Source organism: Arabidopsis lyrata (assembly GCF_000004255.2).
Source record: "Arabidopsis lyrata subsp. lyrata unplaced genomic scaffold ARALYscaffold_7, whole genome shotgun sequence".
Taxonomy (NCBI): Eukaryota; Viridiplantae; Streptophyta; class Magnoliopsida; order Brassicales; family Brassicaceae; genus Arabidopsis; species Arabidopsis lyrata.
In genome coordinates this window covers 24,156,430-24,171,597 of record NW_003302549.1, presented here as the reverse complement: position 1 = coordinate 24,171,597, position 15,168 = coordinate 24,156,430, and the positions used below count along the sequence as shown (strand labels likewise).

Below are 15,168 nucleotides of genomic sequence, written 5' to 3'. Positions count from 1 at the left end.
ATGATGAACCCTACTACATCATTTTGAAACCTAAATCTGCGAGTAAATATGTGTCTTTCCACCGTCAATATATATAACATCAATATCCCTTAAAACCTGTATTACCGGTCCAAGCTATCATGAGATATCCAATATTGAATCCTCCTATGTATTTAGTATAGAAAATTTTATATATAAAAAATTTTAGGTATCTAGTGAAAAATCTATTACACATTAGTCGAACCAGTTACTAAAATCTTAGAATAGAATACGAACACCAAATATATAACATGTGTATGTTCTCAGTCCTACCAATTTATATCATTTTCATTTTCAAGGAGAATTGGTCTTGCCAAATTCAAGAAATCAAAATTCTAACTATACTTTTCGTTCCGCTATTCACCAAACCCATGAAGTTGATTTTCTTTAGCATAAAAGTCTAAAGTTATATCGTAGTTAGTGACGAAAAAAAAAAATATCGTAGTTAGTGACGAAAAAAAAAAATATCGTAGTTAGTATGTTACAATACTTTGGACGTAGCTTAAAATATCAATGTACCATAAAAAACACTAAGAGATAATTTTGTTAACGAAACACATGATAACTTTTAAAAAGGGTTTATATCAAATTCTCTGTCATTCGACAATAATTTTCCTGCATGATCCAGTAAATAATTTCAATAAACTCATTCGAATTTCATTTTTTTACATATCAATATACCACTAACAAATACTAAGAAAAAAATAAATTTTGTTAACGAAACACATGGTAACCTTTAAAAGAGGTTTATACCAGACTCCAAAAAATTAATTAATTACAACTCCGTGTTGGAATATAAGATCCCTCCCAACCAAATATCAAATTACCGGTCGAGACCCATATATCTTCTAACTCCCAACAAAAGGTCTCACAACCACTAGTATAATTTTAGTTAGTATAGCCAACACATATTACTTCGTACTTATAACACAATTATTTAGGTAATGATTAAAAATCACTAAAAGAACAATGGTTTATTATAAATATCAATAATAATATGAATTATTGTTACATAAAAAAAATCTAAGGATCGAAAAAAATTGTGATTAAAAAATGCCTATTAATTTGCATGTAATTTTAAGTACGACACGATAGTAGAAACGCATAGGAAATAAAATTCCAAAACAATCTTCGGGAAGACCGAGTAGAATAATGCAACATTCTTTTTTTATATCTTTCAATTTGCCTTGTTTCAGTGCTTCTACACAATCTGGAATTTTTCTTGCGTCTGATACACAAGACATTGGATTTGGCAGCAACCCTTTCTCTGACATTGGAGTCATTGCAAAATCATTATTACCTTTCGTATCTTCAGAAAGTGATAGCATCACAACCATCACTGTTAAGATAGACGCACACACTCTTTGTATGTTCTCACCCATTGTTAAATGTTTGTACAACTTGTATTTTATCTTGTGATCGCTACTATGACATTGTTTATAGTATTTATATATCTAGTATGGTTATGAAACTTTTTGCTAGACACGATATATTGCCTTTTTTATAGATTGTGTACATGCATGTATTAGTTGTCCTCGAATGTCTAACGTTCCTGAGAAAAAGAATGCAATGTATTTAATCAGAAAAAGAAGAATACAATGTAATTCATCAACTTTTTTTTTGGGTCAAAAGTATTTCGTTAACCATTTATGACAAGTTTATATATATTAAAGGAAACTATATATTCGATTAAGATTTTTGTAGAAAGAATATTTTCCTTTTCCTTCTTAAATTCATAATAATTAAAGATAAACTGTTTTTATTTATAATAAATATCTTAAAACTTTTTTGCTGTTTGCAATAGAAAATAAAATACTGTATATTATGTACTATTTTCAATGATAAAATAAAACATAAAATTCAAAAAACTTATAACAAAATCATATAGAAAAAAAGAAAAACTCTAGATGCAATAAAATGAAACTTTAGAAAAAGATTATATAAAACAGTCTTTTTAGTATTAAAAAGTTAGAGAAATTGTCACTTGATGCATTATTATTTTTTTATCTGATTAACTTAGTAGCTCCTGGCTTAAACTCCAAGTCTCCCTGAAAGCATCACTATCTTTTATACTTGAATATTACTAGTACCAACCTACCACCATAAGTGAACAATATTCTAGAAAAAGTTTCCATGGTGGTAGGCTAGTGAAATTTACACGGCGGCAGTATAAATACTCTAGAAAAAAAGTTAGTTTTCTAAATATATAGAGTACTTGTTTTTTTTTCTTCAAGAACAAGTATTAGCCATTTATGGTGGGTTACTAATTTTTCGAATTTTTTGTGTGGAAATTACGACGATTTAGCAACCGTTGACGGTTACCTATTTGTGTCAAGCAAGTAACGGCGAATTTGTAATTGTCGCTAATCTAACACAACTTCTTGTTTGCAACAATTTCAGCGGTTGCTATAATCGTGTTTTATTATTGGTTCATGTTAGACTGGGAGAATATTCATGTTCATCTGAGTACAATTCAACTGTAGTTAATAGATTACGAATTTAAGTTTAAACAGATGATACATAGTTAATTTTTTCAAGATAAAGTTAGGCAGCATAACCATAAAACGTCTAACCTAACTTAAATTGGTCCTAATATATATTACTTGGTTTCTTTATTTATTTTATTTAAACATATTTTATTGAAAAACTAATCCAAAATATAAGTATATTTAAAATGATAAAATTCGAAGATATATTTAGAATGCAAAATTCTCTTTTTTTAGAGATATATGACTGATTTAAGTAAAATATGTCTCATTATATATATGAAAAGAGAATTTTGCATTTTCCAACAAGTCAAAATAAAGTGCAAGATTTGACGTTGAAATCCGAAGTACGTGGATATGAAGATTAATTCCAAATATGAGATTTGTTCTTTACAAAACAATTTTACATGCGCCAAGACATGGTTAAAGAAATCTCATGACAAACATCTTTCCAAAATTTATCGACGTTCACTTTAACAAGAATATTATTCAGATTATAAAACATAAAGAGAGTGATGTCGAGTGAATCATAGAAAAACAACAAAAGAAATTGTAGTGAAAAGTGTTTTGAAATTATTTACTAAAATTTTGAAAGCTAATGCATATTAAAAAACTAAAATATTTTAAAATTCAAATGATTATATTTATAAACAAAGGCCGTATAGATGAAAGTTTAAAATTAAAATCATGCGCAACGCGGATGATACATAATCCACTTGTAAATAAAATTGTGAAATTCAAATTTTAAATAGTGAGACGCTATAAAAGCATTAAAAATACAATAAGAGATCATACTAGCTTAAAAAAAAAAATTCAATAATTGAATTATTCTTTCCATTTGTTTTGGAAAAAATTAGATTGTAGCTTTTCCTAATTTTTGATTGCTAAGTTAATTGTTATCTTATACATTTAAAAATGTAAAAATAATTGTTACTCATTTAATATATTTCAATTGCTTACTTCAAATATTTTGATTGTTTTTTTTTTTTTGTTTTTAAGAAAATATTAAAAACAAATAAGGAATGATATATAAACCCAGGCTGGAGTTTGTTCTAAATATGTTTAGAGGTATTCTTCTGTTTAAATCTAAAAATAAAATGGAAAATGATAATGAAATCTCATAAAATCATGCATAAAAGATAGTATAGGATATTTAGAAATTAATTTTGAAATGATATTAGATTTGATGGAGTGATGTATGCATTTTATTGGTTTAGTATCTAATTTTCTATTTACATTACATCTCTTTTAGAAGAAACTAAGATTTTGTAACCCATGATAAATAAGTATTCATGGAGGAGAAATTAATGTCCTTATCTTCAAACTCTTTTCTTCTTAGCTTGTTTTTATATAATGGACTAAATGCCCTAATATTATCATACAATCAATTCTCTTAAAGACAGACGTTAAGAAGAAACATAAAAAACGTGAAAGTATGAAGAGGATACCTTCACTTGTATTCTTTGCTAGCTTACTTATCATTTTTGTCACAGGTACCTTGTATATCTTTCAATTGTTATGTCTCTTTATTTTATTCGATTTTTAATCAAATTTTGCTATTACCAGTTTATGGACAATTGACCAAAGCACCTCTGCTTGATAAATATTTCTAGTACAACGTAGATAAAATAACATATTTCAAATGGCAATGGTTGAAAAGAAAAAAAAAACAATAGTATGATTTTTGATAATTAAAACAATAGTATGATGGTAATATGAATTTGTTTTTTCATAGAAAATGATTGGTTCTTATATTGATAGTATTTTTTTTCATAGAAAATGATTTGTATCATAGAGTTTTTTTTTTTTTTTTAAGTCTTCTCATTGTTAGTATTTACTTGTATACCTTATTTCCATAGAGTGTGTAAGTAAGTACTCTTATTTCTATATGAAGTTTAATAAGGTATACAATGCTCTAGTTGTGAATCAGACAAGAGCAATTTCATGCGATGAAAGCTTAGGCCTTTGCAAAAAATGTGACGAAAGATGCAAGGCCAAACACGGACCATCATGCATAAGCAAATGTGATGGAGAGGTTGGGATGTTGTCGTGCACATGCACTTACGAGTGTGGACCAACTTTACCCCCCAAAAGAAACGTTTGCAGCGGTGGGACTGGTATGTGCAGTGGGAATTGTCCTGATAAATGTTGTGATACCAACTGCGCACAAAAGTATAATGGTGGACGTGGATTTTGTAACTCCCTTGGTAATTATAATTTGTGCCAATGCGAATACCCTTGCTAAAACAGGGTAACAAAATTTGTAAACCAGTTAATTGGCTTTCTTTTGTTATTATAAGTTCAGTGATGATATCGCTATATATGATTTAATATCAAGACATAGAAGGTTCTTTAATAACGTTCTAGAAGGTATTCTTGTTTTTAAATTCCACTGATTTTCTTAATCATAGATATATATTTTAACCCTCTCAAATGACATTTTTACTGAAACAAGAAGAGTAGTAAACATCAAAAGCTCCGTAAAAATTAACAGAAACATTAAGTAAGCTCTTTACCGAATGCACGTTTAATCACACCTTAGGTTAGGTATTGACGAGTTTGATGACTCTATACATAACATGATAAGATCGACGATAAAAGTATGTTCAATGTTAATGCCTTGTTTCTTCATTTTCCTTTAGAGCACCAAATATCTAGACACACCATGTAAGACAAAGACTTTCGACAATAACAGAAAAAAAAAAAAATCTAAAGAAGATGGGAAAAATATGTTAATGAAAAATCTAACGACTTGACTTGTCGAACTTTCTAATTGTCTTCAATAATTAATTTATCATTATTTGTGTAACAACAATGCAACCAAATTTCTTGGTATTGTCAACGAAGCTAGGTTATATTTGCATTTCATGTGGAAGTTCTGATCTAACTCGAGCAATTGGGATTATTAATAAAGAAAAAGATTTATTTAGAGTTTTATAAACAATTCTTCATGTATTAATTAAGAGAAATGATACATCATCGTATACTTATTCTGAAATACAAAAGTTAAGGAAACAGAGAAGAGAATAAAACACTACTAATTCACTGAACTCCACAAAAAGTCATTCTTACCAATAAAAAAACATTGATCTTATCTTGTTCTTCTTTCTTCCACCATCAAAATTTATCGAACCTAAACCAAACAAATCCCCCGAAGGAACCATATCAAGAAATGAGCTCACCCTAATCACACCTCCATTTCCCTTGTAGTTGTAACCTCCATGGTTCTTCTTCAATATCGGTTTCGGAACACTACCGTTTAAAGAAGAAGAATAGGAAGAACAAGAAGAAGACGAAACCTGACTCTTCATAGAATTCGAACCGGTCGAGTTATAAGGAAGTAATGGCAACTTTACCTCATCTTCTTGGTCTCCAATTTCTTCTATTTCAAAAACCGGTTCAACAACATCGATTGGACTTATCTCCGGTTTGGGTAAACCGGTTTTATATTTCTCGCTTTTACAACGATATATAGGCTCCGGGATCTTTTTCATTTCTATAGGGAGGATTTTGCCGTCGTTGAAGAACTCTTCGGCGGACCACGAGCTCTCGCCGGAGATTGCATCGCGGGCAATTGAAAACTCCAAAGGAAAGCCCCAATAAAAGTTGGAGATATCAAACGGAGATTGTAATGGACGTTGCTCAATGGGTATGGAATCGTGGTGGGAAAAATCGTTAGAAAATGAGATTCTTGGACTATCACTAGCATTTTCCGGCATTGTTATTAATTATCTCAAGAAATTTTTAGAGAGGATTGAAAAAAATGGTGATGGTAAAAGTCCTTTTTATATGTGAAGATTATGTATATAGGAGAAATAAATGAAGGAGTGGTTATTTTCAAATGTTTGGTAAAGTTTGGTTTATATTTGATTTTCTGAATTCCTATGTGAGGTACAAAGGTTTTGATCTTTGTCGTGTCCTGTCTTAGTAAATGGGCCTAACTTCCCTTGGGTTAATTTTTTAGTTGCTCACATGACTTAGTTTTGAAATGGGATTTGGGTCTAATATCAGATTATTGATGGACAAAACTTTGAAACAACATATTTCGAAAAATTTTGGTAGACAAGAAATGTTATCCACATTTGAAACAACAGATTGGTGATATTTGGTGGACAACAAATATTGTTCACATTTGAAACAACAGACTTCAAAGAAATTTGGTGGATAAGAATTTGAAACGGCATACTTCAAAAATTTTGATAGACAAGAAATGGTGTCCATATTTGAAACAACCGATTGAGAAGACATTTGGAGGAAAACAAATATTGTCCACATTTGAAACAACAGACTTCAAAGAAATTTGGTGGACAAGAATTCGAAACGACATACTTCGAAAATTTTGGTAGACAAGAAATGTTGTCCACATATATCTTCTTTCTTCTCAGATTCAGATTCGTTCCCACTTTCTAAACCAGATTCAGACCCAGATTTTTTATCTCGCTAAATCCGAAAACAATGGTGAATAATATTTATTTAAAATTGAATTGGGTCATACTTGAATAAGAAGAAGAAGATCAAAATTTGGGAAACTCTTATATATCTATGGAGATTGAGCTTCATTATTTAGAGGAAAAGAGAGAGAGAGACATGAGAGAGAAAGGAGAGGAATGGAGATTGAACAAAAACGTTTTTTTTCTAAAGGGCAAATTGGACTTTGCAAGTTGGGCTAGAAATTGGATTGTGGCACAATTGAAAAGAATTTATGGGTTGTGGCAATTTTGGTAAGAATTGTTACACTGTATGGCACATTAGTTAGATTTCTCTTTTGAAATCTCTTCATGTCAATCCATTTGCCAATAATCTAATCTTTTCTGTTTATCATTTTTTGTTTTGTTTTTTTTCAATGCTAAGTTGATTGTTGTCATGTATATTTTTAAAAGTTGAAAAATAAGTGTTACTCATTAAATATGTTCTAATGTCAACAACCTTTTATTTTCTCCTTTTTTTTGCATAAATATTAAAAGGAAAAGAATGATATGTAAACCCATACTAGAGTTATCTCTATTTAATAATATTATCTTTAAAGATATTTTTTCTTTAGAATTCAATAAGAAAATTGAATATAATAATGAGATCTTTCAGAAAATCTTATACTCCCTCCGTTTCAAAATGTAAGACGTTTTGATGTATTATTTTTGTTTCAAAATATAAGACGTTTTCATGTTTCCATGCAAATTATATATTAATTTAATATTTTCTGATTATTTATATTACGCAGTCTCATATATAATTGGTTGAACTTTTTAAAAGTGGATATTTTTTAATTTGCGTGCTTTTAAGTAAAACGTCTTATATTTTGAAACGGAGGGAGTAAATTTTATGGAGTGATGCTAAGCATTTTATTGGTTTTTTCATCAAATGCAAATGTTTCTGAATAATTTGAGAAGGTAATAAAAATGAGAACTGAAAAAAATTAACTTCTACAAGCATGGTTCTTAATTCTTATCGCTTGTCGGCATGGAGGCATGGTTTGTATCTCTTGCCGTCCGTAGCACGAATCACTGACAGTTGGTTTCGAATTTGTTTGTCTATCCAAATGATGAGTTGTGTGGCTGGAGTTGATGTCTCACCATGTCTCTTTCCATTGTTCTCTCTCCATCACCATATTTATTTTTCAATATCTTCGGTCTTGACCAACGGTGCGTTGGGCTAGTAGTTTAAGTGCAGGGGTTGGACCCATGTGTTCTCTAGTTCGATTTCCGGTGGGAGATAAGCTTTACGCCATGTTATAAGATATTAGCAAAGACTGGTCCTGGATCATGGGAGGGATTAAAGTCTAGGCCCAACTCCTCTTAGTTAACAAAAACAAAAAAAAAGATGTATAAGGTCTTCAGGGAAAAGAGGATTTTCATACCCGTACTGTATGCACCGTGGATTTTCATACATGAACAATTTTGTAGGGTATTTTACAACCTAAACTTCAATAAAATTTGAATCTCATATCTATACTTGATACAACGTACAAAAATCAGAGTCAATCTAACGGGTGTTAGTCAACTCTGTTACGGTGCTGAGTCATCGTACACATGTACGCTGACGTGTATCAAATTTTTTTTTTTGCAAAATTGGGGACTCGAACCCGCGAGCCATAGTCACATGGGAACTGGGAAGCATTGAAGACCAACTGGTCCCACAATGTTCATCAAGTATTCCTCAATCTTTTTAACTTATAAACCCAAAAAGTTCTGTGTTTGGAAATAATTAAAATGACGTCGTTTTAAATTGGGGTATTATTATTTTTTCTATAAGAATTTTACTTTTCTTCCTTGGGTAAGCATGAGGTTGGGGTAGTTCTTCAAGACTGATCGAACTTGATGGGCCAAGTAACTCCATTTCTGAAAATCAAAATATTAGTTGCTTGGCTATGTTTAAATTATGTAATTTACTATGACATACAATTTTCCCCTAATTTAAAACGATTTTGTTTTAATTATTTCGATTTTTGCACGTTGTATCAAGTATAGGTATGAGATTCAAAATTTATTGAAGTTTAGGTTGTAAAATACCCTACAAAATTATCTAGGTATGAAAATCCACGGTGCAGACAGTACGGGTATGAAAACAACGTCGTTTTGATACACGTCAGCGTCTGCGTGTACGATGACTCAGCACCGTAACGGAGTTGACTAACACCCGTTAGATTGACTCCGATTTTTGCACGTTGTATCAAGTATAGGTATGAGATTCAAATTTTATTGAAGTTTAGGTTGTAAAATACCCTACAAAATTGTCCAGGTATGAAAATCCACGTTGCAAATAGTACGGTATGAAAATCCCTTTTTCCAAGGTCTTCACCTAGACTTATAAAATAAGGGTGAATTGGTGTTATGGAAAGTTTCTTAAAAGATATTGGAAAACAAGACCATTCACTATTTATAATTTGGAAAATGGGTCACATTTGCTGTTATACTAATAGAGCTCTTTGTGTAATACAATAAGTGAAGATGACAAAATTGCCCTTATTTAGAGATAAGCGTTTCTCCATCGTTTGTACACCAGTGTGTCGTACACCATCATTTGTATACCACCATGTCGTACACCATTGCTTATACACTACTGCTTCGTATACCATCGCTTATACACTACTGCTTCGTACACCATCTCATATGTATCACATACACCATTTATTCTCGTACGCCATCTCACATTTTTTTTTTGTACACCAATTCTTGTAAATCACCTAGAATTATAAATCACACCAATTTTTGTACACCTAAATTTGTAAACAACACTAGTTCTTGTATACTACCATCTCTTACACATTTTTCTCATATATCAAAATTTTAATATATTGATTCTTGTACACATAAATTTGTAAACCACACTAATTTTTGTATACCTAAATTTATAAGTCTTTCTAATTCTTGTACACCATATGTTGGAGTACTTACACACCGAACAATATGTAAAATATAACAAAATGGGTTTCTATAGATTCACAAAAAAAATATTAAAGATGAAAATCATATTGTTATAATTTTTTGGACTGAAAATATGAGATGAAATCATGTTTTTAAAATTTGGGTAAAGGAAAAAAAGAAAGAAAAAAAAAAAGAAGAGAAAAGTTGAGTGTGTTTTCGAAAAAAAAATAAAAATTGAGATAGAAAAGGGATTAGTGGCATTCAGCCATAAATATGCAGTTGTGAAGAGAGCAAAATAAAGTTGAACAGAACACGATACAGTACAAATGATTGCATTGTCTAATTGTAAATAGTAAATGGACCTAAATCCAAATTAAGTTTAAAAAAACTGTCCATTTTGCCAATTTCCCCATAAAATAATACAAATCAGAGATCCAAAAACTTATAAAAATACTCTATATATTATACACCTACTTTATAAAAAAAAAAAAGGTTTTACACCTAATCGATACCCCTTAAGGAGACTGACCGCTATTAGCATTTGTCTTTACTTCGACAAGTTGTAATAAAAAAATTAAATGACTTTTTTATATATCTTTGTTTGACTTGTGGCTAAGTAATATGCGTCTTACCTTCGTATTTCATTGTCTAACTAAACGTCTGCAATTTTGGTCTAACATTGATCATCGCGCCATTTTCAGCGTTAAAATCCTTTTCTAAGAAAATATACATTATTAAAAATTATAAACTCTGCATCACTTTCGTTCCAAACTTCAGCATTCATTATTCTTTTTCCAAGAAAATTAACAGGATTGAACTTTTTTTCTTCCAAGAGATTAAATAGTATTATATATGTGAACCTCAAATTTTTTGGAATTATCAAAATCTCTTAACATCTTTAAGTTATTATTAATTTACCTCCATTATATACAAATAATTATTGAATATTTGAGTTTGGTTTGAGTCAGTTAATCTGTTATTAATTCCAAGTGGATATAATGTTCTTTGAAGTTTCCTTTGTGCCTATCAACATTTTCCAGATTCAACCAACGAAAAAGCCCTTTCAACATCTTTTTACAGATTGCTTTCTGACAAGCTTTGAGATATTGATCTTCTCTTCATCATACTAAGATGGATTCTTCTTTTCTCTCTAGTTTTTGTGTTGCTGCCATAACTTTCTTCACGCTTTTGGGTACAATATATTTCATGTTTTATAGAAAAGTCAAATCCCATCAAGAAAACAAAACAATAGCTTCTTCTCCTTCTTCTTTATCTCTTTCATCTACTCCATCTTCTTTGTCTCGAAATCGGAAACACGATGTCTTCCCCAGCTTCCACGGGGCAGATGTTCGCAAAAACTTTCTTGCTCACATCCTAAAAGAGTTCAAAGGAAAGGGAATCGTTCCATTCATTGATAATGATATCGAGAGGAGCAAGTCTATCGGTCCTGAGCTCATAGAAGCTATAAAAGGATCGAAGATCGCGATCGTCTTGCTCTCGAGGAACTACGCTTCTTCGTCTTGGTGCTTAAACGAGTTGGTGGAGATCATGAATTGTAGAGAAGAGTTGGGTCAAACAGTGATGACCATTTTCTATGACGTTGATCCAACAGACGTAAAGAAGCAGACAGGAGATTTTGGGAAGGTCTTCAAGAAAACGTGTAAAGGTAAAACCAAAGAGGACATTAAGAGATGGCAAAACGTTTTGGAGGCTGTGGCAACAATCGCTGGGGAGCATTCCTGTAACTGGTTAGCTTTCTTGATTTATACTTGCCCTGGCTAATATTTTATTAACACATAAAGCTATATTTATTGGTAGTTTTTAAAGAATTTCAAGACAACCAATACATAATTTTTGGATGTATAAGTGGAATTTTTTATGAATATTAATTGATGTATAAATTGGTCACTTGATTTGTTAGGGATAATGAAGCAGCCATGACTGAAAAAATCGCCACTGATGTTTCAAACATGTTGAATAGATACTCACCGTCAAGAGATTTTGACGGTTTCATTGGGATGGGGGCTCATATGAACGAAATGGAATCGTTGTTATGCCTAGACTCTGATGAAGTAAGGATGATTGGGATTTGGGGTCCGTCTGGGATAGGGAAGACTACCATTGCCAGAGTCTTATATAGTCAATTTTCTGAAAATTTTGAATTGAGTATCTTCATGGAGAATATCAAGGAATTGATGTATACAAGACCAGTGTGTTCTGATGAGTATAGTGCAAAGATTCAGTTACAGCAACAGTTTTTGTCCCAAATAATCAACCACAAGGATATGGAGCTTCCTCATTTAGGAGTTGCACAAGATAGGTTGAACGACAAGAGGGTGCTTATTGTTCTTGATAGCATTGATCAATCAATACAACTAGATGCTATCGCAAAAGAAACTCGGTGGTTCGGTCATGGAAGTCGGATTATCATCACAACACAAGACCAACGGCTTTTGAAGGCACATGGCATCAACCATATTTACAAGGTGGAGTTTCCATCAGCATATGAAGCTTATCAGATCTTTTGTATGTATGCTTTTGGCCAAAACTTCCCTAAAGATGGTTTTGAGGAGCTTGCGTGGCAAGTTACAAAACTTTTAGGTAATCTACCTTTGGGACTAAGAGTTATGGGATCCCACTTCCGAGGAATGTCTAGGCATGAGTGGGTAAATGCATTACCAAGGTTAAAGATTCGCCTTGATGCTAGTATTCAAAGCATTTTAAAGTTCAGTTACGATGCCTTATGTGATGAAGATAAAGATTTATTCCTTCATATAGCCTGCCTTTTCAACAATGACGGAATGGTGAAAGATTATCTTGCTTTAAGTTTCTTAGATGTGAGGCAAGGGCTTCACCTCTTAGCTGAGAAATCTCTCATAGCATTAGAGATTTTTTCTGCTGACTATACACATATAAAGATGCACAATCTATTAGTGCAATTAGGTAGAGACATTGTCCGTCATAAGCCTGGGCACCAATCCATTTGTGCGCCTGGGAAGCGTCAATTTTTGGTTGATGCTAGAGATATTTGTGAAGTACTCACTGATAACACGGTTAGTTCAATTATTATTCTCTTGTTTCCTTGTTCTCTACAAATTAAATTCATTCAATAGCTAATTATCTCTCGTTTTCTATCTTCTTTGGTCTTTTTACAGGGTAGTAGAAATGTTATAGGTATACTTTTCGAGGTATATACCCTATCAGGCGAATTAAATATCAGTGAGAGAGCTTTTGAAGGAATGTCTAACCTCAAGTTCTTAAGATTCCATGGCCCATATGACGGCCAAAGCGATAAATTGTACTTACCGCAAGGGTTGAATAATCTACCTCGGAAACTTAGAATACTAGAATGGAGCCATTTTCCAATGAAATGTTTGCCTTCCAATTTTTGTACGAAGTATCTAGTCCAGCTATGTATGGGGTACAGCAAACTTCAGAACTTGTGGCAAGGAAATCAGGTACATAATTGTTGTGTTTCTCTCCAATTTTGTAATATTGGGTTTGTTTTTCTTACATAATTTAGGTGTCAAAAAGGAGTGATCTTCCGGTATTATTTCTTAGATGGCTATCTCTTGAAATCTTTATTATGCTTGGTTAAATTGTAGTATCCCTCCATGGTTAGTATCATTGGTGGAAAGGGAGGAGAGGAACTATGTATGAACGAAGAATTTATTTTTTCAGTTAAAATAAAAAGAGACTTCGTTATTATTTGAATTTATTTTTTCAGTTAAAATAAAAAGAGACTTCGTTATCATTTCTTATGTTGTGTTTTTTTGTTTGCGCAGGTGCTTGGTAATCTCAAGAGGATGGATTTGTGGGAGTCTAAACACCTAAAAGAGTTACCTGATCTCTCAACTGCCACTAACCTTGAGAAATTGACTCTGTTTGGATGCTCAAGTTTGGCGGAGCTCCCCTCCTCTCTTGGAAACCTTCAGAAATTGCGAATGTTGAATTTACGAGGATGCTCAAAGCTAGAGGCTCTTCCTACTAATATCAACTTGGAATCTCTCGATGACCTTGATCTCGCTGATTGCTTACTGATCAAAAGTTTTCCTGAGATCTCTACAAACATTAAGGATCTCATGCTCACGTACACTGCAATAAAAGAAGTGCCTTCGACGATCAAGTCATGGTCTCATCTTCGTAACTTGGAAATGTCATACAATGACAATCTCAAGGAATTCCCACATGCTCTCGATATCATCACAAAGCTTTACTTTAACGATACAGAAATACAAGAAATTCCTCTGTGGGTTAAGAAAATCTCTCGTCTTCAGACACTTGTACTAGAGGGATGCAAGAGGCTGGTAACAATCCCACAACTTTCAGATTCCTTATCAAATGTAACAGCCATAAATTGCCAGTCACTGGAGAGACTTGATTTCTCCTTTCACAATCATCCAAAAATACTTCTCTGGTTTATTAATTGCTTCAAGCTGAATAATGAGGCGAGAGAATTCATCCAGACTAGTTGTACCTTCGCATTCTTACCCGGTAGAGAAGTTCCCGCAAACTTCACTTACCGAGCTAATGGGAGTTCCATAATGGTAAATTTGAATCAAAGGCGCCCTCTTTCTACGACCTTGAGATTTAAGGCTTGCGTCTTGTTGGATAAAAAAGTTGACAATGACAAGGAGGAGGCCGCCGCTAGGGTAACAGTTGTGTTTCTGAGCATCAGGGAGAAAGGTAAAATTGGCGTCACTGTTTCATGGAGACCTGGATATCCCTTTCACGTGCCTCCCATTTTAAGAGAGCATTTGCTCATCTTTGAGTTTGAAGCTGATGTGACGTGCAACGAGCTTTTATTTTCGTACGACATCATCGGAGAATGTGGAGCGGTGATAAAAGAATGTGGAGTACTCCAACTCTAAGTTCATTAATGTGATGGAAAAACAACACAAACCACCATGTCCTAAGACTTCAGAACTTCAGAGGAGAACAAAACACTGATTAACTGATCTCCAGCAAAACAAAAAAATCCTCCATGCCGAAGCAGCCAATGCAGGTGACAACTTTTTATCTCATCTTCGTTGCCGCCAATTTCTTCTAGTTAACAACCGGTTTAATATCTCCGATATGATTCATCTCTGATTTAGGTAAAACAATCTCATCTTTCTCAGTTTCTTGTGATCTGAACTACAGTTTTTGAATTTGGTCTCTCTTTGATTTCTGTAGAGATGATTTTGTCGACATTGAAGAAATCTTCGACGAACCACGAGCTCTCACCAGGAGTCCACCAGACCGCCTCCGGGAATGGAGAAATCCAAATCGAAGCTGAAAATATGGCTTGATAATCGATATCG

The 15,168-nt window shown here is 32.6% G+C and overlaps 3 protein-coding genes across 3 annotated transcripts; 1 reads left to right on the top strand and 2 right to left on the bottom strand.

The window, feature by feature from the left end:
- Positions 1-1,064: 1,064 nt before the first annotated feature.
- Positions 1,065-1,657, bottom strand: LOC9306922. Its single transcript, XM_002868743.2, has one exon. It carries the CDS (start codon positions 1,398-1,400, stop codon positions 1,065-1,067), a length of 336 nt encoding a protein of 111 aa, XP_002868789.1. The 5' UTR covers positions 1,401-1,657.
- A 3,748-nt stretch (positions 1,658-5,405) lies between these two features.
- Positions 5,406-6,442, bottom strand: LOC9306921. The gene has a single exon (XM_021019172.1). The coding sequence runs from the start codon at positions 6,221-6,223 to the stop codon at positions 5,573-5,575; it is 651 nt and encodes a 216-aa protein (XP_020874831.1). The 5' UTR covers positions 6,224-6,442; the 3' UTR covers positions 5,406-5,572.
- Positions 6,443-10,893: 4,451 nt separating this feature from the next.
- LOC9304860 (disease resistance protein TAO1) lies at positions 10,894-15,154 on the top strand. Its single transcript, XM_021018914.1, has 4 exons — positions 10,894-11,613; positions 11,787-12,918; positions 13,021-13,323; positions 13,651-15,154. The coding sequence occupies exons 1-4, from the start codon at positions 10,997-10,999 to the stop codon at positions 14,734-14,736; spliced, it is 3,138 nt and encodes a 1,045-aa protein (XP_020874573.1). The 5' UTR covers positions 10,894-10,996; the 3' UTR covers positions 14,737-15,154.
- Positions 15,155-15,168: the final 14 nt, after the last annotated feature.

Bases quoted from the DNA above. Each gene is read 5' to 3' on its own strand.
- LOC9304860 (XM_021018914.1), top strand. From the start codon at position 10,997: ATGGATTCTTCTTTTCTCTCTAGTTTTTGTGTTGCTGCCATAACTTTC. The intron at 11,614-11,786 runs GTTAGCTTTCTT...TTGATTTGTTAG, and splicing joins GGGGAGCATTCCTGTAACTG to GGATAATGAAGCAGCCATGA. The intron at 13,324-13,650 runs GTACATAATTGT...TTGTTTGCGCAG, and splicing joins ACTTGTGGCAAGGAAATCAG to GTGCTTGGTAATCTCAAGAG.
- LOC9306921 (XM_021019172.1), bottom strand. From the start codon at position 6,223: ATGCCGGAAAATGCTAGTGATAGTCCAAGAATCTCATTTTCTAACGAT.
- LOC9306922 (XM_002868743.2), bottom strand. From the start codon at position 1,400: ATGGGTGAGAACATACAAAGAGTGTGTGCGTCTATCTTAACAGTGATG.